This window comes from Mirounga leonina, unplaced genomic scaffold (genome assembly GCF_011800145.1).
Source record: "Mirounga leonina isolate KUSES-001 unplaced genomic scaffold, KU_Mleo_1.0 Mir_129, whole genome shotgun sequence".
Classification (NCBI taxonomy): domain Eukaryota; kingdom Metazoa; phylum Chordata; class Mammalia; order Carnivora; family Phocidae; genus Mirounga; species Mirounga leonina.
In genome coordinates this window covers 50,334,476-50,361,364 of record NW_023270323.1, presented here as the reverse complement: position 1 = coordinate 50,361,364, position 26,889 = coordinate 50,334,476, and the positions used below count along the sequence as shown (strand labels likewise).

General features: G+C 41.3%; 1 protein-coding gene and 1 long non-coding RNA gene across 3 annotated transcripts in view; one reads left to right on the top strand and one right to left on the bottom strand.

The window, feature by feature from the left end:
* PGM2 (phosphoglucomutase 2) overlaps positions 1-9,502 on the top strand; it is a 33,466-nt gene extending 23,964 nt beyond the window's left edge. For both annotated transcript variants that reach the window (XM_035005155.1, XM_035005156.1), the window contains exons 11-14: positions 442-571; positions 1,437-1,626; positions 3,349-3,482; positions 9,096-9,502. In XM_035005155.1, the coding sequence (XP_034861046.1) occupies positions 442-571; positions 1,437-1,626; positions 3,349-3,482; positions 9,096-9,198 (557 nt within the window). In that variant the 3' untranslated portion in view covers positions 9,199-9,502. The remainder of the gene's footprint in view (positions 1-441; positions 572-1,436; positions 1,627-3,348; positions 3,483-9,095) is intronic.
* The window catches only part of LOC118010626, a 46,208-nt gene that overhangs the window by 12,437 nt on the left and 6,882 nt on the right, over positions 1-26,889 (bottom strand). The gene's annotated exons all lie outside the window — the stretch shown is intronic.

Genomic DNA, 26,889 nt, shown 5'->3' with positions numbered 1-26,889 from the left:
AGATGACACTGACCTTAGCCTAGGGCAGTTTGCGTAGATCGTGTTAGTAACCACACAAAAGAGTATGGGCTAGGTGTCAAGGTGAAGGACAGAACTCACCAGAACTGTTGGAATTCGGAGAAGACAGAATAAGCATTGATGAGAACATCTGGAAACCATTCTGTGTGAGCGGGAGGGGTTTTGGCTGGACGTAGGGAATGAACAGTTTGTCCAGGAGGGACAGTCTCCTTATAGGTTATTCAACCAGGACATCTTGAAGGCCCGCCTTGCGCTTGGGCATTGGGCTGGATTCTTGAATATAAAGGTGGTAAATGAGAAGCATTCGCATATTCATACCGTACAGCCTCGTAGGCGATGGGCAAGTTGCGTGGAGACAATGTGCGTGTATAGCGTTACAGGAGCCCCTTCCTAAGGGTGTACGCATGACACGTGTTTCTGCAGGGTACATGTGCTGCCCTTTTGTCCTGGACAAGGATGGAGTCAGCGCCGCAGTCATCAGCGCAGAGCTGGCTAGCTTTCTAGCCACCAAGAATCTGTCTTTGTCTCAGCAGCTAAAGGCCATCTATGTTGAGTAAGTTTCTATTCTGTTAACTCTGTTTAGTTGAAGTAATAGTTTTCAATGTTTTATTATGTTTTTATGTGTCAGACACTAGTGTTCTTTCTAACGCTCTTTGGTTGTGGATTCTCTTTCTTCTGGAAACTAAGGAAAGGATCCCATTTTCTTTCGATGCTTAGCCATTTGATACTAATTATCACTCATGACTGCGTTAATCCCTAACAAATGAGAACATCAGTTGCAGAAATAGCTAATTGAAGAAGGTGATTTTAAGTGTCTGATATCGGAAAAGATCAAAGGTGTTCCGAACCATCTATTGAGTTTTTAGAGGCATTAGTCAAGTCTGCCTTTATAGTGAGAAGCAGCCAGGGGCATATATGGGAATGGGTGGGGTGTGGCTGCCGTGCAATGAAACTTTCACCCCCAGATACAGGCTGAAGGCCGGGCAGCAGTTTGGCAACCCCTGGGGTCAATTGTTGTACCTCTTTTTTATGCGAAATTATTCGTTTGTAGCCAGTCATGGTTACTTGTTTCATTTAGTTTAAAACTGGTTGATACATGTTCTGTGTATGTTTTGTGTACATCCTGTGGGATTATTTGTTCCTTATTTTGCATATTTGTATTTTTTCTATTGAGATGTAATTGACATTAGCTTTAGGTATTCAATGCAATGATTCGATATTTGTATATATTACAAATCGATCATCGCAGTTAAGTCTAGTTAACATCCACATCACACATAATTACAAATATTTCTTCCTGTGATGAGAACTTTTAAGATCTATGCTCTTAGCAACTTGCAAATATATAGTACAATATTATTACATAGAGTCCTCATGCTGTATATTACTTATTTAATTATTTATATTTGTTTTGATAGATATGGTTACCATATTACCAAAGCTTCATATTTTATCTGCCATGATCAAGGCACCATTAAGAAATTATTTGAAAACCTTAGAAACTACGATGGGAAGAATAATTATCCAAAAACTTGTGGCAGATTTGAAATTGCTGGCATTAGGGATCTTACAACTGGCTATGACGATAGCCAACCTGATAAAAAAGCTGTAAGTAATACTATCTTTTATCAACTAAACTCTTCTGTATTTACCTTCTATTATACTTTGAATAGATTAACTTATTTAATCATGGAATTAACTGAAGCTGATTTTAGGCATTCCGGCATTACTATAAATATGCTATCGAAATAAACAGAAAGTTAAAAATCACGGGCTAGAACTACAAGGATCGTCACTAGTCATCTAAACCAACGTCACCATGTAACACATAGGAAATCAATGCTCGGAAGTGTAGGACCTGCCTGTGGTCGCACAGCTAGTTGGTGATGGTTGTGGTCACATCTGGGTCTTCTGCCTCCAGATCTGGGTTTTCCTTTGTCTGGGCACCTGCTCAATACATCAAGTATGGCAGCCTGCCGTGGTGTTTCTGAATGAGTAGATCTGGGGTGGGGGCCAAAATCTGCATTTGTATCAAGATCCCTCCTGATGCTGATGTTACCAGTACATACTTTGAGAAACACTGTTTGCTTCCTAGTTCGTTTTACTCTGTTCCCTGAATGTCCAGGCACTGTTAGCTATAAAGCGTGAGTTTGCATTCTTCACATCACGTGGATCCTCCACTGGAGTCAAAAGGCTCAAATAGGGCAGAAGAGTATTGCTAACTAATGGCAGGGGGTTGGGAAAGGAGAGTGAGACTATTCTTATGAGATATTAGACATCCTTGATATTTCCTTTTTATTTTTTTTTCTAAATTTTCATCTGCACACAATATATTTTTAAAGAGAAATATTTTTGAAAGAGTCATGATGAAATGTGGCAGCCCAACCTCCACCATCTCTTTGCCATGTCAAGACAGCCCCCTTCCCTCTGAGTTGTCTCGCCTGGCATTTTACCACCAAATTGCAAATAACCTGCTCATGTGGTGTTGCTTGGGCTTCTCAGTGTTGGACTTTATTACTTTTCTATTATGGAGATAAGGATTGAAATCTGACATTTCTTGCATTCACTCTTCCCCCTTCTTCCGGTGAATTCAGATCCTGTGCTTGCATTATTAGGACTAGTAACTATTGTTTCCCACTTAGCTAAGTTGTGTACTTTGATTAGGTTCCCCCAAATTGTATAATTATCTTTTCTATAATAGTTGTTCTGTTCTTTCATTTTCTTGGATTTTTATGTAACGATCTCCAGTCTTCCTACATTCCTTCGGATGCCTCTCAGTAGGGTTTTCCACATGGTCCAATGCAAATTTATCTGTTCTCTTTTGTTTCCACTGGCCTCCCTTCTGGTCCCCCATCCAGGCAGGGCCAGCTCGTCTCTGTGTTGAGTACACACATGTCATCCTGGGAACGCCCTTCACCACTTATGGGGTGCATGCTTGTCTCCTGGACCCCATGACTTCCTCTTACTATAGTTACTTTCCTAAATCACCTCCTCTAGTAGCTTCCTAAAAAAAAATGAATAGGAGGTCGATTTTTGGAGGCATTTAAGTCTGAAAATGTCTCACTCTACACTCACACTTGATTGACTCGCAGTTTTGAAAGCAGTGCTCCATTATCGCTTAGTTTCCAGGACTGCTGTTGAGGGTCTGATCTTTCATTCCGTCAGGAACTAGCTGAGGCCTACTGTGTGCCACATAAAGGGATGTTGATGCCACTTATTCAGTCCTTTCCATGCAGCTTGTTTTTTTCTCTACGGGAAGATTTCAGGAATTTTCTGCTGAACTTTTCTTCTAAAATTTTAGTGATATACTTTGATATGGGTCTTTTTCAGGTTCTCCCAACTAGCAAAAGCAGCCAAATGATCACCTTTACTTTTGCTAACGGGGGCGTGGCCACCATGCGGACCAGTGGGACCGAGCCCAAAATCAAGTACTATTCAGAACTGTGTGCCCCCCCTGGAAATAGGTATGATACGGATGGCAGCACCCGTGATTATTATTCCCTAAAATTCCTAATCGGTCTGTGCAAATGCTAAGTAAAACATTTTGTTTTTCCAGTATGTACTTTAATTAGGAATGTTATTTCAGAACCTGCAGCAATTTTGTGACATTAACAGCTGCTTGAAGCATCTGGGGACAGGAGAGCTGATTTCTACGTACTTATTTCTGTCCCACCTCTCTTTGTAGGGAAAAATTTCATTCTGAATTTCAGTAATAGTAATACAGTTTCCTTTTTCTAGTACCTTTATTTGAGACTAGCACCAATGAGTTTTCCTTTCCAGAGTCACCTGTCTCTGATACAATAAATTAAAATCCATTGCATATGCACTGAACAGATATCTTTGAGCACCTGTTTTGCATGGGTCTGTGCTGGGTTCTGGAGAGGAGAAAGTGCCATAGCAGAAAGGGTCCTTGCCACCAAAGATCTGATGGTCTGATAGCTTCAGGGTCGTGTTGTTGTGACCTTGGTAAAGGGTTTGAATTCACTTTGCAGTACTATAACATCTTAAACTTTATTATTTTTTTTATTTTTTAAAGGTTTTATTTATTCATTTGAGAGAGAGACAGAGCACAAGCGGGGGGAGAGGCAGAGGGAGGGAGAGGGAGATGCAGACTCCCCGCTGAGCTGGGAGCCCAACATGGGGCTCCATCACAGGACCGTGAGATCATGACCTGAGCCAAAGGCAGACACCTAACTGACTGAGCCACCCAGGCATCCTGTCAATTGACTATTTATGTTTCGGTAGGGTTTCTGGTCAACAGAAGGATATTAATAGCTAACTTTTTGGGAGTCAAGAGTTATACATAGATTTTTGACTGCATGGGGGGTTGCTAACTCCTAAACCCCCATGCTGTCGAAAGGTCAAATGTATTACCATTTCATAAAATTTACAGTTGAAAAAGTAGATTTTGATACCTAAATTGTTCAAATATACTTAAATTTTCCAATAACAGTGAAATGTCAGTTCTTAATTTTGAATTTCAATTAATTAAACTTAAATGACATTAACAACTCAGTTCCTGGGTTGGGTCGCACTAACCACATTTCCAGCATTCAATACTGTAGTGGGGAAGATGGGTCTAAGCGGTTGTTAGGACATTTACACATCAAAGCTTTGCACGTTGAAGAGTTGTTTGGTCTTGGGAATCCAATTTGCACTATGTGGAAATAAAAGCAGAGGAAATTTTCTGAGCATCTTCAATTGGTCAGACAGTAGCAGATTAAATGTAGCAAATTAGAGAGGCTGGGACAGAATTGTGAGTGTTAGACATTCCTTGGGCAGGAAGAAAGGACTGCTGACAGCAAGGGAAAAAAATACTAAAACAAAACTAGGAAACATGGACACAGGAACTCAGAATGTTCACTGCTTTATCGTAAGGGAGATAGAGTACCACATCCACATGGGCCCTGATACTTCTTCTGAATAAGAGCTCCAGTCCAACAGTCAAAGTCATGTTTATGGCTTTTAAATATCACAACAGTCAAATATATCTAAGAAGCCATAGACCGTGTCCTATATTTTGCTACAGAGTCCCATTCAAAACCTTTTTGTGCTGCAAGGGCAAAAACTCAGCTGGTAAGCAACTTGAACAAACACATAAAACAGCTCATTTTCTAAGCATTCTGGATTACCAGGATTTTATTGTAATATTTGCAAGTATCAGTGTTTCTGTGTATCTTACATATTAAGCTCTTTGCTATTCTTGAGAATGGGGTTTTCCATAGACGTTTCTTTGTAACTCATTCTCACTTAATGTTTTCATATATCCCTCTTTCTTTTGAAAACAAAGGAACACGGCGCCTGGGTGGCTCAGTTGTTAAGCGTCTGCCTTTGGTTCAGGTCATGATCCCAGGGTCCTGGGATCGAGCCCCGCATCAAGCCCTGCATTGGGCTCCCTGCTCGATGGGAAGCCTGCTTCTCCCTCTCCCACTCCTCCGCTTGTGTTCCTGCTCTCGCTAACTCTCTGTCAAATAAATAAAATCTTAAAAAAAGAAAACAAAGGAACAAAAGTCCAACTTAAAGATCCATTTTCTCTCTATATTTGTCCCTTCCTTGTCGTTACTCTGTGCAAATATAATAATTCAGAAACTTTATAATAACAATACTATTTAATGTTTGAGGATCTGGTATTTAATAGTATTCACATGGATTACTGGGTGGCTTTAACTTCAAATATTAGTTTACAAAGTCCTGAAAATGTTTTGAAAAATTGTCCTTTTATTATATCAAAATGCTGCTCCAGTTTATTAATTGGGACATTGGGCACTAGGCCAGTCCACAGATACGCTGTCAGGTCACCAGCATACCTAACATAAAACAGCAATAAAGCCATGGCTAAGTTTCCTTATTTTCTGATCACTTTATTATTAGTATATTTTATATCATCAATTTCATTTTTTCATAGAATTCCATGACCCACTTATCCTTTAGAACGGAAAATCCTTTTCTAATTTAAGTCCTGCTTATAAAAAGATGGGAATCAAATCAGTAGATGTCTTTTGTCTAACTTTGTATTTTAGAAAATTTCAATGAATACCCACATACCTTTCACTTAGACCAAGGGTTGGCGAACTTTTCTTTTTTTTTAAAGATTTTATTTATTTATTTGACAAAGAAATAGAGCAGGAACACAAGCAGGGGGAGTGGGAGGAGAAGCAGGCTTCCCGTGGAACAGGGAGCCCCATGCGGGGCTCGATGCAGGGCTCGATCCCAGGACCCTGGGATCATGACCTGAGCCGAAGGCAGACGCTTAACCGACTGAGCCACCCAGGTGCCCCACAAACTTATTCTGTAAAGAGCCAGATAGTAAACATTTTAGAATTTGCAAGCCATATGGTCGCACTACTCCCCTCTGCTGTTGCTCAAAAGCAGAAAGAAATCTTATACATAAAGGAATAGGTGTGACTATGTTCCAATAAATCTTTACAAAAATGGGCTGTCAGCAGGCTGCCAGCCATAGTTAGCCCACTTTAAGCTAGACTCAGCAATTGCTAACATTTTGCAATATTTCCTGCCTCTTACCATGTATTGTATATGCAGGTTTGATTTTGTTTGTTTTTTTCCCTGAGCCATCTGAAAATAAGTTGCAAACCTCAATACACAATTCCCAAGAACAAGGACACTCTGTTACTATCTCAGGGTTTAGATACTAATTATATCAAGCAAGGTTCTAACTAACAAAACCAGTAGGAGGTATATATATTTAAATGTTTATATTTGTATATTCACTGGTGAGTTTAATTTTAGGCATATTGTTAAAAAAAACCCCACAACAGTAAGTATTAGGTATGTGCCTTCCTGAAAAGTATTGTCTTCAAAACACACTTAGGGGAAAGGAAACAATGACCTATGTGATTCATATGTATTTATGAAGCATACTTTATATGTCACCAGTGGGGGTAAACATAATTTTAATGATAGCTACATTTATTGAGGTTTTGGGGCCAGGTTCTGTGCTAATTGCTTTATATAATTTATCTCAATCTACACAGCAACTCTCTTGAGAAAATAAAAGTCTTTATCCCAATTTTACAAATGAGAAATCTGGGCCTTGGAGAGGCGAGGCCACTTACCCGAGGGCATAGGGCTGGTAGTAGAGCCAGAATTAATGTCTGCAATAAAATGGATTGTTTTAGTTGTACTGGGGAGGAATTACAATGTAAAAATGATCTTAACTCATTACAAGAATTTCGTTTTCCATTAAAATAAAGTTACATATATTGAAGACAGTCAGTATGAAGTCATGCAAGTTGGAACTGAAGGATTTAGCTTTTTAAATTCAGCTTTTTGGTTTCAAGAACTTAGAGTAAACACCCAGCACTAGTAACCTGACACTAACATGAGCTGCTAGTCTAAACACAAATTCGTTTTATCTTTTCCTACCTTCCAGTTGTTTGCATTTAAATAAATGTTTTTCATATGCTTGAAAACTTGATTTCCTTAGAGGGAACTAGCTCCCTAGATTGTTTTGTGTACTTTAGTCAGGACCCTTTTGTTCTGGAGTTAGAATAAAAAAGATTAAAAAGGGAGGGGAGGAGGAGGGGGGAACTCTGAGTTCCTGGTGTGTGATTAGCAGGCCCACTAGGAGGCTCCCATTCTCTGTACCTTCTAGGAAGGCCTTGCAGACTGGCTGCTGCTTAGCTTCCAGTAGTTTGAAGGCAAATGGAATCAGGAACATTCCTATCCTGGGAGACCGAGAACTTAACAGAGATGTCATTTGTAAAAGTTCAGCAGGATCGAATGACAACTGAAGTCATCAAAGTTTTCTTTGCTCTGTTAGGTACAAATATTGCAGATCTTTTAGGGTATGCTAGAGCAAAAAACTGTGTTTCTTAAAAATTCTTATTTGTTTAGCTCAGCATCAGGGAAATCCAAATCAAAACCTCAATGAGATATCCCCTCACACCAGTCAGAATGGCTAAAATTAACAAGTTAGGAAACGACAGATGTTGGTGGGGATGCAGAGAAAGGGGAACCCTCCTACACTGTTGGTGGGAATGCAAGCTGGTGCAGCCACTCTGGAAAACAGTATGGAGGTTCCTCAAAAAGTTGAAAATAGAGCTACCATACGACCCAGCAATTGCACTACTGGGTATTTACCCCAAAGATACAAAAATAGGGATCTGAAGGGGTACGTGCGCCCCGATGTTTATAGCAGCAATGTCCACAATAGCCAAACTGTGGAAAGAGCCAAGATGTCCATTGATAGATGAATGGATAAAGAAGATGTGGTATATATATACAATGGAATATTATGCAGCCATCAAAAGGAATGAGATCTTGCCATTTGCAACGACGTGGATGGAACTGGAGGGTATTACACTGAGCGAAATAAGTCAATCAGAGAAAGACATGTATCAAATGACCTCACTGATATGAGGAATTCTTAATCTCGGGAAACAAACTGAGGCTTGCTGGAGTGGGGGGTGGGGTGGGAGGGATGGGGTGACTGGGTGATAGATATTGGGAAGGGTATGTGCTATGGTGAGCGCTGTGAATTGTGCAAGACTGTTGAATCACAGATCTGTACCTCTGAAACAAATAATACATTATATGTTTAAAAAGAAGAAGATAGCAGGAGGGGAAGGATGAAGGGGGGTGGAAATCGGAGGGGGAGACGAACCATGAGAGACTATGGACTCTGAAAAACAAACTGAGGGTTCTAAAGGGGAGGGGGGTGGGAGGATGGGTTAGCCTGGTGATGGGTATTAAAGAGGGCACGTTCTGCATGGAGCACTGGGTGTTATAGGCAAACAATGAATCATGGAACACTACATCAAAAACTAATGGTGTAATGTATGGTGATTAACGTAACATAATCATTTTAAAAAAATTCTTATTTGTTTATAGTAGAGACCCTAGTAAAACCTTGGATGAAAGAATGGATATTGTCTCATGGGGTTTTTTTTGTCCAAGTCAACAGATGTGTTCCCATGCTTCAGTCACTGGGGTTCTGTTTTGTCTGATTTAGCCCTCTCTTAAGGGTACATTTCAATGTTTCTTGACCAATGTGGGGAGAACTTCAAATATGCTTTGGAATAATCCACTGATCTGGAATTTCCCCCCTTATTTTCCAGTGATCCCGAGCAGCTGAAGAAGGAACTAAATGAACTAGTCAGTGCTATTGAAGAACATTTTTTCCAGCCACAAAAGTACAACCTGCAACCAAAGGCAGAGTAAAATATTCCAGCCTTGGGCATAATTACAATTAAGCAGTGTTTTTGAGGACCAAATGACTTAAACAATTGCTACAAGTATTTATATATTTTTAATAGACCTACATTCCTCATTGTTCTATTTTTGACCTTTAAGATGAATAAAGAAAAGATGGCCAAACCTAACAAACCAACATTCCTATTAAAGGGTTGAACCTGGGCATTATCTGAATTCAAAAATGAAGATTTTAAAAATAGCTAACTTTCTTTACAATAACATATTGTAATTAATATGCTTTAATTAGAATAAATAACAAATGTGTCTCCTCTATAATTCTTTTTATGCGTAATTGAAATCGCCAGAAAGCCTATACAGTTTCTAAATTCTGGGCTGTCATATTATAGGATAGCCACTTTTTAGGTATATGTATATTTACATTTCTATCAGTTGCTTATAAGGTAAAATATATAAACAAATCAAATGCCATGTTCATGTTTAGGGAACCTAAAGTGGAGGAATTTACAAGAATCTATAAAGTGGCCCAAAAGATACTATAAAAAGATACATTTTTTACCTAAAACTTTTTAGTTCTAATAATACATCATTATACATTGTATATGTGCTAGGAAAAAACAGCCTAACCATCTTTGTTCAGTGCATTAACATTTATCTTTTTAAAGCTTGAATTAAAAAATTGGCTACTTGAAACTGCAAAGTACTTTATTGTACAGTTGTTTGCTTTGGTACAAGTTCATGTAATCTTTGGAACAGAAGCAGCAAGGACTGTAAACATTAACTATATACCTGATTTGGGTTTTTTGCCTTGTTCGTATGTGATTATAATCTACAACCATTAGATTGGGACGCCTGGGTGGCTCAGTTATTTGGGCATCTGCCTTCGGCTCAGGTCGTGATCCCAGAATCCTGGGATCAAGTCCCGCATTGGGCTCCTTGCTCAGCGGGAAGCCTGTTTCTCCCTCTCCCTCTGCTGCTCCCCCTGCTTGTGTTCCCTCTGTCTCTGACAAATAAATAAATAAAATCTTTAAAATAAAATAAAATAAAACAAAACCATTAGATTTCCTTTCCCAGGTTTGTTTTTAACCTGTGCCTCCTCACCTCCTCATAACCAGTGGCCTTAAAACCATCCAAAATGACTCCCTTTGAGCACCCATGAGTCAGGACCACACTGTTCTTTATGTGCTTTCTGTATTTTATGTGGTTTTTCTATTTTTCAAGCAAATGATTGCCTGTTGTTATTATTATTAACCTAGATGGTTACTAGCAGTTTCAGAACAATGAAAAATTACAATCTCATTGGCAATCATTTTTCTAAAGTAAAGGGAAAAAGTGTTTTTATATCTTAGTGATATATAGCTTGTGCCTTTCAGAGAACCTTCCAAAGTGTTATGCTTTCTTTTTTTTTTTTTTTTAAGATTTTATTTGAGAGAGGGAGAGCGAGAGCGAGCACAAGAGTGCGGGTGGGCAGAGGGAGAAGCAGGCTCCCTGCTGAGCCAGGAGCCCGATGTGGGGCTCTATCCCAGGACGCTGGGATCATGACCTGAGCTGAAGGCAGATGCTTAACTGACTGAGCCACCCAGGCACCCCCCTTTCAGAGAACTTAAATCTATAATATTCGATATATTCTGTCAGCTGCTTCATTGGAAAAGCTGTATGTATTTTTGTTTTATGATGTTTTCTAGTCTCAAAGTATACTCTAGAAATAAGAAATGTCAGATCTGTATCCTCTGTGCAGATTTTGGAGCATATAAACTATGCCCCAGTTTGTTACTGGAAATACAAAGGTGGTGGTGACCCACCATGCTGTGATGATGCTCACAGTCTAACTGGAGGGCTAGGGAGTAACTGGAATGCTTACAAATTCTCTAATGGAGTTATCTGCAAAGTACTGAGGTTCAGAAGTATGAGAGACGGATCCATCCTACCCAGAGAAAACCTCACGGAAGAGAGATGAATGACTGCTTCGCCTTTGGGGGTGAGTAGCAGCTGAAGATGAAGGAGAAGGGCTCCCAAACATAGAGCACAACACCAACTAAAGTATAGAGGTGCTGGGGGATGTGTGTGGTTTGTTTTTTTTTGGGGGGGGGGTGCTAAAAACATAACCCAGACATAAACTTCAGGACATACCGCACTTTTCTGCCATTCATGTGAGCAGGTGATTCAGTTGGACCTAGAGGAGATCCCCTAACTCTATTTATCACTTGTAGTTCTAAGAAATAGCACACCATGTATGCTCACTGAATATTTTTTTGTGTGTTTTTATGGGATGGCAGGTAGCATAATGTGTGGTGCATAAAGCTTGCAACATAAGACCCCTGGGTTCTAATCATGGTCTGCTGTGAACCATCTTTGTGACCTTGGTCAAGTCACTTAACCTCCCAAAGTCTCAATTTTTGTTATTCTTGTAAAAGACTTTTTAAGAGCAGTTCTAGGCTCACAGCAAAAATGAGAGGAAGGTATAGAAATATCCTATATCTTCCCTGCTCCCCCATAGTAGTAGCCTCTCCCATGATCAACATCCCCACCAGAAGTGGTACCTTTGTTACAACTGATGAACCTACATGGGTAGGGCGGGGAGCTGTGAATAGGTGGAGCACAGAGGATTTTTAGGAAAGTGAAAATACTCTATAGGATACTATAATGGTGAATACATGTCAGTATACATTTGTCCAAATCCACAGAATATACAACACCAAGAGTGACCCCTCATGTAGACCATGAGCTTTGGGTGATAATCTCAATGGAGATTTTGCTAAATGATCTCTGAGGTCATTTCATTCTTATGTGGAAAATACATAAAGGACATTATCAGCAACAATAAATCATTGGCGATTCTCTTTGGCAGAATGCTTAACTAGTCCTATCACAAGACCTAACATTGGAGATCAGGGGGAAAACACTTGGTACCGAAGAGGGGGTAGGCAGCCTGGTGTTCATATCCGGCCTGTCCTTGCAGCCTGAAGGGTGTGAGCTGAAACCAGGGACAAGCAAGGTGGAACCACATGGTCCGCAGTACTGGGAAATATTTTGCTGGGGAGTAAGGGGATGATCAGGACTGAGCACCCGCACAGCCACGCCCTCTGTTTCTAAGAGCTACCCCTGCTTGGGGAAAGTGGTCCTACTTGAGTGGAAGAGCTGGAACCGTTTTCTTTTGATGTTCCAAAAGAACAGATCCCTTTTAGTCTGAAAGACTGTCTTGCAGGAGAAAATGCAGGCCAACTTTGTATTTTCTTTGTGGTCTACGAAATAACAGCTGTTACTCTTTAAGAAAAAATGGGAGTACCTTTCGTTTATCTCATCAATGTACCTCAATCATCATGCTATCATGGGAAAGTGGTGTTATTTCATGACATTGGAAACTCTTGGCTTTAAAAATAACTGCTTTGGGGCACCCGGCTGGCTCAGTCAGAAAGGCAGGCGACTCTTGATCTTGATGTCTTGGGTTCGAGCCCACCATTGGGTGTAGAGATTACTAAAAAAATAATAATAAATGAACCTTAAAAAAGTAAATAAATAAAAATAAATGCTTTAAGTGATGGAACAAACACGTATGTCCTACTTTGGAGGGATTTTGAAAGGATGGCATCTAAATCATACTTATAATTTCTTCATTCTAAAAGACCAAATCTGGGGCACCTGGATGGTTCAGTCATTAAGTGTCTGCCTTCGACTTGGGTTATGATCCTAGGGTCCTGGGATCAAGTCCCACATCGGGTTCCCTGCTCAGCGGAGAGCCTGCTTCTCCCTCTCCCACTCCCCCTGCTTGTGTTCCCTCTCTCGCTGTGTCTCTCCCTCTCAAATAAATAAATAAAATCTTCGGAAAAAAAAAAAGACCAAATCCAATTGTGCATTCATTCGTATGTTCACTGAGTCCTGTTGGAATCCTGCTACGACGAACCAGCCACTTCTCTAGATGCTGGTAATAACCTGCTGTCCTGCTCTCAGAGTCAGCCTAGCAGGGGAAATACACACGCACAGGGCACGGTGGTACAGCGTGGTCCTGCTATCCTGGACTGCCCCAACTGTGGGCAAGCACACATTGTTCCAAATGTGATGCCCCCTTTTGGACTCGTCTTTTTTGAGACGACCAAATTCAAATCCCTAACATTTTTTTTTTTAAGATTTTATTTATTTATTTTTGATGGGGGGGAGCAGGAGCCGGGGGGGGTTGCGGGTGCAGAGGGAGAAGCAGACTCCCCGCCGAGCAGGGAGCCCAATGTGGGGCTCGATCCCAGGACTCTGGGATCATGACCTGAGCTGAAATCGAGTCAGCTGCTCAACCGACTGAGACACCCAGGCGCCCAAATCCGTAACATTTTTGTTCAAAACAATTTGACTCTGGGAGGCTCTCTGCAGGTCCTTCCTGTGCATCGTCCCTTCGTTCTGTCCTTGCTCCAAGCAGATTTGTGTGGGACAATCATTGAAAGCAAGATGTCACACTCCAAGGCAGGGGACAGAAAGTGGAAGATACCATCACTCCCCTCGACTTCTCCACATAAGCAGAGTGCAGTAACTACTGGGATTCACTGGAGGAAAAAGGCAGCTGTCTGGAGAGGTGAGAGCCTCCGGCTGCCCCACCAGCACGAGCGCTTGGGCACCAGGATGGAGAGCAGTGTTGGGGGGCCAGGTTCCTTTCTCCCTGGCTCCCCTCTGTCAGTCCTTGAAAATACACAGGGAAGAACAGAGCTGTTTCTCTGTCTCTTCCCGTTCGGGTCCAGTTAAAGCGGCATCAGTGTTTGGTACAGAAGGCAGTTGGGCACTTGGACCAAAGAGCCAGTTCCAGGTCTAAGTAGCTCTTGAAACCATTTCAAAATAGCACCGTGAAACTGCTAGAAGGAAGTTTGGGTTGCAGTTCAGAGATGATGAGCCTGATTGGGTCCTTAAAATACATTGTTCAGAATTATTTCATTGTAACGGGAAAAAAAACTATTTTAAGGGGCGCCTGGGTGGCTCAGTCGGTTAAGTGTCTGCCTTCAGCTCGGGTCATGATCCCAGGGTCCTTTTTTTTTTTTTTTTTAAAGATTTTATTTATTTTTTTGACAGAGAGAGACATAGCGAGAGCAGGAACACAAGCAGGGGGAGTGGGAGAGGGAGAAGCAGGCTTCCCGCAGAGCAGGGAGCCCAGTGTGGGACTTGATCCCAGGACCCTGGGATCATGACCTGAGCCAAAGACAGACGCTTAACGACTGAGCCATCCAGGTGCCCAAGGAGTCTGCTTCTCCCTCTCCCTCTGCCCCTCCTCCCAGCTCGTGCTTTCTCTGGTGCTGCTCTCTCCCTCTCTCAAATAAATAAAATCTTTAAAATACTTAAAAAAAAAAAAAGAAAAAAAGAATAGTACAGTGGATCTCTGAGTATCCATCACCCAGCTCCACTCATAGCCAGTCCTCCATTCGTAGCCAATTGGTTTACATCCATTTCCCCTCATGTCCCATCTTGCTACACAACAATTCTGAAGCAAATCCCAGACCTGTCCTTGCATCTGTAAATATTTCAGTATGTATCCATAAAAGATGGGACTTATTTACACCCATCGCTATATTATTGTCATACCTACAAATGCTTACAGTTCCTTAATATCCTCAATTATCCAGTCAGTTTGCCAATATCTCTACACTTTGCTTGAACCAGGGTTCCAGTAGTCATTCATTGAATTCGGTTGATGGGTCTCTTCAATCTTTTAATCTATAAATTCTTCATCTCTTTTTTCTCCCTTTTTATAGTTTGTTTCCAACGACCCAATCATCTGTTCTGTAGGGTTTCCCACACTTTGGATTTTACTAATTGCCTCCTCATGGTATATTATCCTATTTCTCTGTGCCTTCCATTTTCTGTGAAGTGGTACAGAAGATGGAGAGACATGATCTGATTCAGATTTGATTTTTTGGCAAGAATACTTGATAGAAGTGGAGGAGGGGTGCCATCTTGGTCTTCCAAGTGCCATGGATTGGTTATCACTGGCCACTTTACCTACTCCTGCTCTGCCCTGCATAACACAAGTAATCAGGTAAATGGCAAAGGGTTCAGTTAAGAGGGATGAGTTAATGTATCCAGTGTCACACAGAATGCCACAAGACTGGTGGAGGCCAGCCTCCCACGGAAGAAGCAGGAGAAGCTGATAAGCAATTTCAGGTGGGATTTGTAGCTTATGTCACTCTTAATGAGAGAGTGCTGCTCTCAGTTCTCTTGGGCTCCACTGGCACAAAGAAAGTGATTTGTCATACCTTCAGGAATTTAGTAATTTCTTTTCTTTTTTTTTTTTTTAAGTAAACTCTGTGCCCAATGCAGGGCTCAAACTCAAGGGTTGCATGCTCTACCAGCTGAGCCAGCCAGGCGCCCTTTAGTGATTTCTCTTAATAGATTACTTGCCTGTTATAAAACAAAATTACATTTTTGTACTGTGTTATGAAGACCAACAAAGAAAGGGAGCAATGTGAATGGAGTGTAGGAATCCAAGAAGAGATCTGATGACGGCTTTCCTTGAGTCGACCAGCCACATGGTGGATGGAACCACAAATCAGGAAATATGATAATCTTCCTTCAGATGGTGTATACTCTGCTGTGCAACCAAAACTGCAACCACGATCTTTGTGAATAAGATAGCAAGAGAGTTAAATGAGCATGGTCTCATTTGGGATCTATGTCCTATGTCTGTTCAGAGAGTCTATGTTTAGCAGCTTCTGTGGAAAGGATGCTGGACCGAAAGCTATTAAATTGTACAATGCCATATGAAATCTGCCCGGGAGTATGCATCTGTGTAGCAAGCAACAAAAATCAATCTCACAAAGTAAGACAAAAAAAAAATCCTGAAGAAAGTCTGTGAAGTTACAGAGTTTGGCCAATGTTGCACTCTATCATCAATAACACAAATAAGATTGAAGGGTTGTTCTGCTTTGAGAATTGCCAGTTACCACGCAAGCTAGAGGAGGGCTAATGAGTGGACACCTAAAAGAAGAAAGAAATATAGTTGCAGTTGAATGGACTGACCTTGTGGATGAAACAGACCCTGAGCTTGCGGCCAAAGTATACGTCTTATGTGGGAGAATGTTGACTATCACAATGATGAAAGAAATATTGAACAGACTATTTCTGAATTTAGAAACTCAAAAGGATAAGGTTGAAATATGCATTGCTGGCAAACAGTAGAACAAGAGACACATTGTTCTGCCTCTGCTTTTCAGTCCCTCTGAAGGACATTTAAGTTGTTTCCAATTCTTTGTTCATATAACAGCAATGAATAGCATTGTCTATATGCTATTTTCCCCTCTCATTCTACTATAGGACAAATGCTATTTTAACAGCTAAAACATCTCCCTGTTGAAAGAGTGACATGAGGGGCGCTTGGGTGGTTCAGTCAGTTAAGCGTCTGGCTCTTGATTTCGGCTCAGGTCATGATCTCAGTGTCCTGAGATTGAGCCCTGTGTTGGACTCCAAGCTGGGTGTGGAGCCTGCTTAAGATTCTCTCCCTGTGCCCCTCCACCCCCAGCCCCACATGCATGTGTGCTCTCTCTTTCTCTCTAATAGGAAGGAAGGAAGGAAGGAAGGAAGGAAGGAAGGAAGGAAGGAAGGAAGGAAGGAAGGAAGGAAGAGAGAAAGGAAGGAAGAGAGAGAGAGAGGAAGTAAGGAAGGAAGAGTGACATGATCTGATCTTTGTGAGAACACTTTATAAACTGCAAAGTATTAAGTATTACTGTCATTGGATAAATGAACATATGAGATTTATAAACTACCTTTCATAATTCCCCCATTTAGTGTTTGTAGGTCTGTTTTAGAAAATCACTTATCTTTTTGCTGCCTTCATTTCCCCAGATATCACCAGTAATTTTTAGAGAGAAAAAAAATCAATGTATCTTACACTCACTACAACCTACTGGGGTTAAGGCTGTGGACTCCGTAGCAACAACCTGAGTTTCGATCCCAACCCCACTGCTTCCTAACTGTGAGATGCTTCTTCACTAACCTCAATTCCCTTATCTATAAGGGGGATGAAACCAAATTATTTTTCAAAGTCACTGTTGACATTTTTCAATTGTCTAGGTCATACAGGACACTCCTGGGTGATTAGGGAGAAACTGAAGTTTTCAGTAGAAATGTATTAACTACTGGAGAAATCCCACAAAAGACATTAGGCCTTATGGATTGACAAGCAGATGTACCCACTACCGCTCTTGCCTAGAAAAGTTCGCCTGGGGAAATGAGACACACAGGACCTAGGGAAAGGTGTTGGAAGACAATATGGGATTAATTCTTTTTCAACCTCAGAGTGAGAAAGGCCTTTCTAACTAAGACTCATGTTAAAAGAAAGGATTGAAAGCTGCCCACATGAGATAAAATCTGTGACAAACTGAGCAAAAATGTTTGCGATTTCTATCACAAAGGGCTTCTCTCCCTCATGTACAAAGAGTCCCCAGCTATCAGTAACAAAAAAGATCAACAATCAATAGAGATGAGAGCAAATGATGTGGAAAGATAGTTCACAGAAAAGGAAACATGGCTCTTAAGTTTACTTTTTAAAAAGGCTCAAGATAGTTTGTCTTACCCTCTTTGTTTCCTGTGCCATTTTAGTTGTATATTCAATTCCTTCTGTGTGTGTGTGGGGGGGGGTTACTCTTAAAATCTTAACATGTATATTTCTTTTTTTTTTTAATTTTTTTTTTAAGATTTTATTTATTTATTTGAGAGAGAGAGTGAGAGAGAGAAAGAGCACAAGAGGGGGGAGCGGGAGAGGGAGAAGCAGGCTCCCCGCTGAGCAGGGAGCCCGATGCGGGACTCGATCCCGGGACTCCAGGATCATGACCTGAGCCGAAGGCAGTCGCCCAACCAACTGAGCCACCCAGGCGCCCCTGAAGCACATATTTTAGAGGTTGTTTTAGTCTTGACCTGGAAATATCTTTAGTCAGCCTTATTTGTTAATAATAGTTCTGCAAGGTACAGAACTCTAAGTTGATATATATTTTCCCTGGCACTTCGAAGTCACTGTTGAATTATATTTTGGCCCTTTTTGTTTGTTAATTTAGCTGTAATCCCTTTGTAAATAACTTTTCCCCCTTTTCTCTGATGGCTTTTTTTAAAGTATTTTTATTAAAGTGTAATACACATACAAGAAAATGCACAAAATCTTAAGTGCACAGTTCAGTGACCTCTTACATAGGTACACAATAATGCAACCAAGAAGGTGTAAAACATATCCGGTATCTCAAAGGGTACGTGAGTGCCCTTTTCAGCCGGAACCTTCCCTCGCCCTCCAGAGATAACTGCTGTTCTAACAGCTAACATCATAGATTAGTTTTGCCTGTTCTTGAACTTCATGGAGGTGAGGTGGTACCTTTCGCTCACTATTGATTGCTTGCAAGACTTTGTTTTGTGCTTGGTGATTTGTAGTTTCATTATTTTAGAAACACATGTATTGTTTTCCATTTCTTTATGTCTGTGTTGCTGTCTCAGCCATTTTCTCAGAGCTATCTTCCAGATCACTAACCTGTTAGCTTTCTCTAATTGGACATTTAACCTTTCTTTGGAGTTTTAGTTTTCAGTTGTTTTTTTCCCTAGAAGTTCAGTTTGATCTAGTTTTCAAAACCTTCCTTTTCTTTATTATTTCGTTCTATACCATTCCATTCTCTTGGTTCCCATTTTTGCTTTTTGAGTTTTTGAAAATAAATTTTAATATGCTTGTTTCAGCTTCCACTATAACCTAAAATTCTAATGATATTTCTTCAGTTTGCTGTATGTATTGACTGTCTCTTGCAGTGGATGTTTTCCTAGTGTTTTGTGAATGTGCTTGTTATTTTCAACAAAAGTTTATTTTTTGTTTTTTGTTTGTTTTGTCCCTTGTGCCCTACTTTGTAGAAATGTGATCACAAGGCTATTCTGTATTTACTTCTGCAAGATCTCAGGGGGTTCTCTGTTTTGTTGCTATTGTTGCTGCTGTTATTTTGTTTGCTTTTTAATTTGTTGTTGATTTCCAGTTTCTCTTTTTTATTCTTTTTAAAGATTTTATTTATTTGACAGAGACACAGCGAGAGAGGGAACACAAGCAGGGGGAGAGGGAGAGGGAGAAGCAGGCTTCCCGCAGAGCAGGGAGCCCGATGCAGGGCTCGATCCCAGGACCCTGGGATCATGACCTGAGCCGAAGGCAGATGTTTAACTACTGAGCCACCCAGGGGTCCCTATTTTTTTATTCTTATGAGATTTTATTTTTAAGTAATCTTTATACCCAATGTGGGGCTCGATCCTACAACCCTGAGATCAACAGTCACATGCTCCACCGACTGAGCCAGTCAGGCGCCCCCGTGCTTTCTCTTTAAACTGTAAATTGCTGGGCACCTGGGTGGCTCAGTAGGTTAAGCATCTGCCTTCAGCTCATGTCATGATGCTGGAGTCCCAGAATCGAGCTCCACATCGGGCTCCCTGCTCAGCAGGGAGTCTGCTTCTCCCTCTGCCCCTCACCCTGCTCATGCTCTCTCTCTCAAATAAATAAATTAGTTAAATTAACTTAACTTTTAATTGCTTTGCATGCCTACAATTACAGTTACTAATTAGTTATATTGTTTATATGTGGTTGTAAAGAGTATTTTGTTGTTGTTTGTTTTTAAGAGTATGTTTTTTGTTTTTTGTTTTTTTTAAAGATTTTATTTATTTGAGAGACAAAGCATGAGCCAGGGGGTGGGGCAGAGGGAGAGAGAGTAGACTCCCCAGGTAGCAGGGAGCCTGATGTAGGACTCGATCCCAGCACTCTGGGATCATGACCTGAGCTGAAGGCAGACACTTAACCTACTGAGACACCCAGGCGCCCTAAGAGTATGTTTTTAAATTTATATCTAGCAGCAGTCTATCCAAACAACTATACAAATTGATTTAAAAATTCATATGGAAGAATAAAGGGCCACAAGAAGCAAAGTAATACTGAAGAAGCATAGATATTGGGGGACAAGGCTCCACTGGTTTCTTGCATGTCTGCACATCGAAGCACAGGCACTGATTTTTGTTTTTGGACTGTCTTCAAGGGTGTTTGTATAGCAAATAGCTTAGGAAGATAGAGATAATATCTCCCTCCAGGGCAAAGGGCAGATTCGTTGGATGTACAGGATATTTAAGAAATGTCTCTCTCTGGGTTAAGGGAAGGGCAGGTTTGCTAGCACCCCCTTCAAAAGTCTGGGGTTTCCTTTTTTTTTTTTAAGATTTTACTTTTAAGTAATCTCTACACCTAATGTGGGGCTCGAACTTACAATGCTGAGAACAAGAGTCGCATTCTCCACTGAGCCCACCAGATGCCCCAAGTCTGGGGTCTCCTAATCTTGGGTTCCTCAGTGTGATGTGTGCAGCCTTGATTTCAGCTCTTCTGTGTCCCACGTGGGACTTGGAAACAAGGGTAGCTGAGGGGAACGTGAAACTTCCACAGTCTGCTGCATTGTAAGCATGAACTAAAGTCCTTTGCTCCTGACACGACAGCCTCTCAAGTCTTCTGCTCGCATCCATGGAACAGCGACCGGCTAACTTGTTCACTTGCAAATGAGATAAATTCTCAGACTCCTCAGTTCTTAACAACAAGAAGAGAGGAGTGGTACTACCAAATGTTAAAATTTATTATAAAGATATATTAAATAAATTTGGCAGAGAGATAGACAAACAAACCAATGGAAGAAAATAACAAATAAGCACATGTATGTAGAAGAAATTGGTATATGACCAACATGGCATCCTAAGTCTGTAGGGAAAGAACTTTTGGGTAAAAAATTCTGGAACAATTAACTATCCAAATGGAAAAGCTAAAATGAGATCTTCACCTCAAACCATATCCAAAACCATATCAAAAAGTAAATTGCAGTTGGATTTAAAATCTAATTGTGAACACTTTAAGCACTTTAGAAGAAAGTGTAGGAGATTGTCTCTATGATATCAGGGTAGAGGAGGATTTCTTAACCCAGCTGGAGCCATTAAGCAAAAGAGCCAACCACATTAGAATTTAAAACTTTGGTATAGGGGTGCCTGGGTGGCTTAGGTTATGATCCTGGAGTCCTGAGATTAAGTCCTGCAGGGGCTCCCTAATCAGCAGGGAGTCTGCTTCTCCCTCTGTCTCTCCCCCTGCTTGTGCTCACTCTCTCTCTCAGATAAATAAATAAAATCTTTAAAAAAATAGAGTTAAAAGACAACATACAATCTGAGAGAAGATATTCGCAACTCTTCTAACAATATTATTGATGAATTTTTATGTGACTTTCATTAGCTTTGGATTTCTATACCAATTTGCGAGCATAAATTCACACTTCTGCTGTGGGACTCAGGCTTGGAGTTGTGATTTCTGGTCATGAACTCACTCTCCTCACCTCTGCCCCTGCCTGTCCCCTCAGCCCCCACCTCCATCCAGCATGTCAAGCAGACTACAAGCTTCCCTGATCCTGGACCAGGAGTACCTTTGTTTCTAATTCCCTGTCACAGAGGTGCAGTCCTTTCAGGTTTCTTGGACACTAAGGGATAAGCCAGGACACCATGAATAAGAATAGGAGATTTGAAAAAAGAATCCAATAGAACTTTCTTGGCGTGCCTGCCTGGCTCAGTCCATAGAACATGCGACTCTTGATCTCAGGGTCATGAGTTTGAGCCCCATGCTGGGTGTAGAGATTACTTAAATAAAAAGTTTTTAAAAAATAGAAATTTTTTTGGGGGGGGTGAGGGGGACAAAAACAATGGAGTCAGTTCTAACTCCCTGCCTTCTATCACCCCGGGGCCATATTTCCAGTGTGTACGCGTTTGCGTGTGTGTGTGTGTGTGTGTGTGTGAGAGAGAGAGAGAGAGAGAGAGAGAGAGAGAGAGGTCTCGAACTCCTAGCTCTTGAGGCCCTTGAGGCCCTAATTCGTCTCATACCTCCCCTGAGGCCATGGATGCTCCAGACACTGCTTTTCTGCTCTTCCCAGTTCACCTAGGAAACTTTTTTCAACATCTAGGCAGCTTTTTTTCCTTTCTTTGGAGTTCAACTCTACATTTTAAAACTTATTTAAAAAATATTTTATCTAGCATTCATATCCATTTCAATTGTGAGCCTTCTCCACACCTGCACAGCCCACGTGTGGCCAGGACCGCCTCACTCCTGATGGCCGTTCCCACACACCCTCCGGCTCGGGGCAAAATGCCATCTGGGGGGCACAGGGCTTGAAAGAATTTTGGAAAGATTGTTAAATCGTTGTTGTTCAATTTTAACTTGAAAAAAAAAATGTTATTGGCTTTGGAGAAGCTTGCCTGGCAAAATCTTGGCCATTTAGAAGAGAACATAATGTCAAACTTTTTTTTTTTTTCCAGCGATCACTATATTGTTTCTGAAGCAGCATGAATTCATGAACAGCTGAATTCCTGAAGAATCCCTGAATTCCTGAGAAACTCCAAAAAGATGGGCGTTTGCTTAATCCTCACCTGAAAGAAGTAGTCTAAGATTCGCATCCCGTTCTCCCTAGAGAGATAGAAGACTGATATGATCCAGAGAAGAAGGAAAAGAAGAGAAATTGCAAGCCTGAGTAATAATGATCATCGCATGCTTTACTACATACTAGATTCTGGTCTAAGTATTTTTACCTCTACTAATTTGTTTATCCCACTGACAACATCGTAAGGTCAGTACTATTATTTGTATCCCTGTCTTATGGGTGAGGACACCGAGAAGCAACAGAAGTCAGTGAAGTAATTTGCCTACATTTACAAAGCTAGGAAGTGATCCTTGGCCATCTAATGCTGGTCGGTGTGACGGGTATGGGGTCTTCCTTCAAAGGAGCATCCAAACCTAAAGGAGCTTCTGGGGTTCTGGAGCAGTAAAGAGGAATTTAACACAGATTTGTGGAGGGAGTCTTGTCACGAGTTATAGGAAGATGTGAACTGTGATGATTGGTTGGTGAGGTTGAGTCCAGGTGTGATTTGGCAGCATGCCCAATATAACTAGAATTTCGAAGCCCTAGATGGGTAATGAGACACTAAGAAAATACTGGCCACTCAGAAGAACCTCTCTGGATTCTGACAGCATCTATAGGTGTTATCCTAACACACAGTGTGTTAATCTTGGAGAACTTGTGGAATATGGGACATTGCCAGGAAACTTACATTTGGAAAACATTACTCACTTGTATAAATTAGCTTTTGCTGCCTAAGAACCAACCCCTCCCCCCCATATGAGTGACTTAAGGCAACAGACATTTAATTAGCACAGCCAGTGGGATTGGCCATGTGGGCTGGGCTCAGAGAGGCAGTTCTCAGATAAGGCAACCCCTTAGGCAGAGTTGGCTGGACTTGGTTGAGGCTCACTCCTGTGTTTGCAGGGCGAGTGAATAAGAGATGAATTAAAGGATTACCAAAAGGTACTGGGGCCTTGTTAAGGTTGAGTAACTTGGAATGGTATGGAAACCTAATAGTTTTTTTACTTTTCCTTCTTTCCTTTCTTTTTTTTTTTTTTTAAGAGCAAGAGAGGGAACACAAGCAGGGGGAGAGGGAGAGGGAGAAACAGGCTTCCCACAGAGCAGGGAGCCCCATGTGGGGCTCGATCCCAGGACCCTGGGATCATGACCTGAGCCGAAGGCAGACACTTAACAACTGAGCCACCCAGGCACTCCTCTTCTTTCCTTTCTTCCTTCCCTCTTTCCTTCCATCTTCTCCTCTTTTCTTCCTTTCTGTTTTCATCAAATTCTAATGTAATATTCAGGAACAAGGCTGACTTGCTCCTATAGATGAGATAGCCCAAAATAAAGAGCAGAGATAAAACTTAGGCTTTTCCCATTATAAAATAATACACATTTATTGTAGATAATTAGAAAAATATAAAAATATAATAGTTCAACAAAAAGAATCACATCCTTGTTCCCACCAGTAGAGTTGATATTAAAGAAGTAGTAAGTGCTTCTGACAAGCTGGGGTATCTTCCTAGGGGAGAATAAGTCTGTTCCAAACCACTTTTCCAAAATAATGCTTTAGTAAGAACTCTTGAAAAGTCCAGTTGACAGGCAACGTTCTATCTAAATCCTTTTAGTTTGCCTGGTTCCCACGATGCAGCAGCTACTGTATCATAAAAACTCCACTACAGAGCTCCTGACACCAGGCTAGCCTTCTCTCTCTCTTTAAGATTTTATTTATTTATTTATTTATTTGAGAGAGAAAGAGGGCATGAGTGGGGGGAGGGCAGAGGGAGAGGGATAAGCAGACTCTCCACTGAACAGAGAGCCTGATGTGGGGCTCCATCCCAGGGTCCTGAGATCATGACCTGAGCCGAAGGCAGACACTTAACTGACTGAGCCCCCCAGGCGCCCCTCTGGCCTTCTCTTAAAGGAGTAGCAGAACAGGCCACATGGATAGGGACAGACTTGCATATGGCACTCTCTCCTAACTGAGTCACTTCACTTCAATTTAGCCTCTGTCTTCTCATCTCTATTACAATTGTGTTCTCAGGGTGCCTGGCTGGCTTAGTCGGTGGAGTTCACGACTCTTGGTCTCAGGGTTGTGAATCTGAGCCCCACACTGAGTGTAGAGATTACTTAAAGATTTACAAATCTTAAAAAAAAAAATGTGCTCAGGGCGCCTGGGTGGCTCAGTCGTTAAGCGTCTGCCTTCGGCTCAGGTCATGATCCCAGGGTCCTGGGATCGAGCCCCACATCGGGCTCCCTGCTAGGCGGGGAGCCTGCTTCTCCCTCTCCCACTCCCCCTGCTTGTGTTCCCTCTCTCGCTGTGTCTCTCTCTGTCAAATAAATAAAATCTTTAAAAAAAAAAATGTGCTCTCAAAGATGAGGGTCTTCTCATTGTCCGATTTCCCCAGCCCACAATTGACTTCTCAGGACCTCTTAACCTGAGATCAAAGATTCTCCGGTGGCTCTATGCATAGAATCCAGAGATTTTTTAGAAAGTTACTTCTAGCAGTTCTAATCAAAATTTAGATTTTCCTTCAATTATAAATGCAGTCAACACAACCACAAAAGTTGATCAGTTCTCATAAATTTGTCATCAGTAGAAGTCACAGATTTTCACGTCACATTTCCGTTGTCACAGGTATCTCAGAATATCATATATACTTATCGCGACCTCAGATCATGGTTGTTATTAGAACTATGGCCAGATCTTGTTACTTCATGTTATTAACGAAGCATCTATTAACCCTTATGGGATATGTGGTTTGCAAATGTTTTCTCCCATGCCTTTTCATTTTGTTGCTGGTTCCCTTTGCTGTTCAGAAGCTTTTGAGTTGGATGAAGTCGTTTTTACGTTTTAAGTGATTGGAAAAAAAAATTTAAAAATAAAACTATTTCATGACATGCCAAAATTTGTGAAAGTCACGTTTCAGCACCCATCGTCACTAAAACACAGCTGTACTCGTTTGTGTATGTGCTGTTTATGGTGACTTTTGCACTATAGTGACAGAACTCAAAGTCGAAACAGAGACCGAATGGCCTGCAAAGGCTGAAATATTTACTAAATGGGCCAAAGTTTGTTGATCCTGAATTAGAAGTGTGTTAACAGTGTTGAGGGCAGGGACAATGTCTCATCTGTCTTTCCATCACTTCCGTGCCTAGCTCAAGCCCATAGAGAGAATTGCTGATCAACAAAGCTCTACTGATCCAAAGATTCTACTAAGCCACTTGTAGTACATACCTGCCAGTTTAGGAAGCTGGGTATTTTAAATTTTAATTTTTTCTTAATCTTTTCATCTTTTTTTTAAAAGATTTTATTTTATTTATTTGAGAAAGAGAGAGTGAGAGAGAGCACAAGAGGGGGTAGGGTCAGACAGAGAAGCAGACTCCCTGCTGAGCAGGGAGCCCGATGTGGAACTCGAATCCAGGATCCTGGGATCATGACCTGAGCCGAAGGCAGACGCTTAACCAACTGAGCCACCCAGGCGCCCCTTAATCTTTTCATCTTAATTTTTCTCTAAGCTTCAAATTCAAAGACTCATGTTCCTTCCCCTTGAATAATAGGAGAACTTCAGCTTACATTTTATATTTAGCAACAGGAAAATGAGAAGAGGGCCGAATGTCTCTAGCTCAGCTTTACTGTTAAAGGAAATTACTAAGTAATGAAGTGAGCTGTCACTCTATGCTGTTGCACAATGTGAATTATTATGCAATAGAAATAGTGACCAAAAGGAGACTACCCTGCAGCCCATTTCTTCAATATGTGCTGATCAGGGAAACTTGATTCTGTTCAGTGGATGCTCCCTCAAGCTAAAGGGCCAGAGCAGCCTCGTGGAAGCATAGCCCTCCCTCAGAACACCTTGCAACAAGGAAGGTTATTCTGAAAGCCAAGAAAATAACCAGACTCTCCTGATGTCTCCTTAAAAACAAAAGCAAAAACAAAACCTCTGCATGATACCATCCTCAAAACAGTAGTTTTAAAAGGTGGTAATACAGTATAGAGGAAAAGAATTAGGCTTGGAGGGAGAATATTTAGGTTAAAATTCCAACCCCTTCCCCTCCCCTGCCCCAAGTTTTCTGCCAATAAGGGAAAGGTAGAAAATAACACCCCTGAGTGCTACTGAGAGGATTAAGTAAAATGAGACATGTCAATTACAAAGCACTGTAAACTTGCAGATAACATTCAGGGTGGTGATGAATGAGAGCATTTGGTGCAATGTGGAGCTGGGATGCTAAGCAGGTGCAGGTTGATTTGTTCTTTGCTTTGTATAAGCCCCTTCCTTCCTTCCTTCCTTCCTTCCTTCCTTCCTTCCTTCCTTCCTTCCTTCCT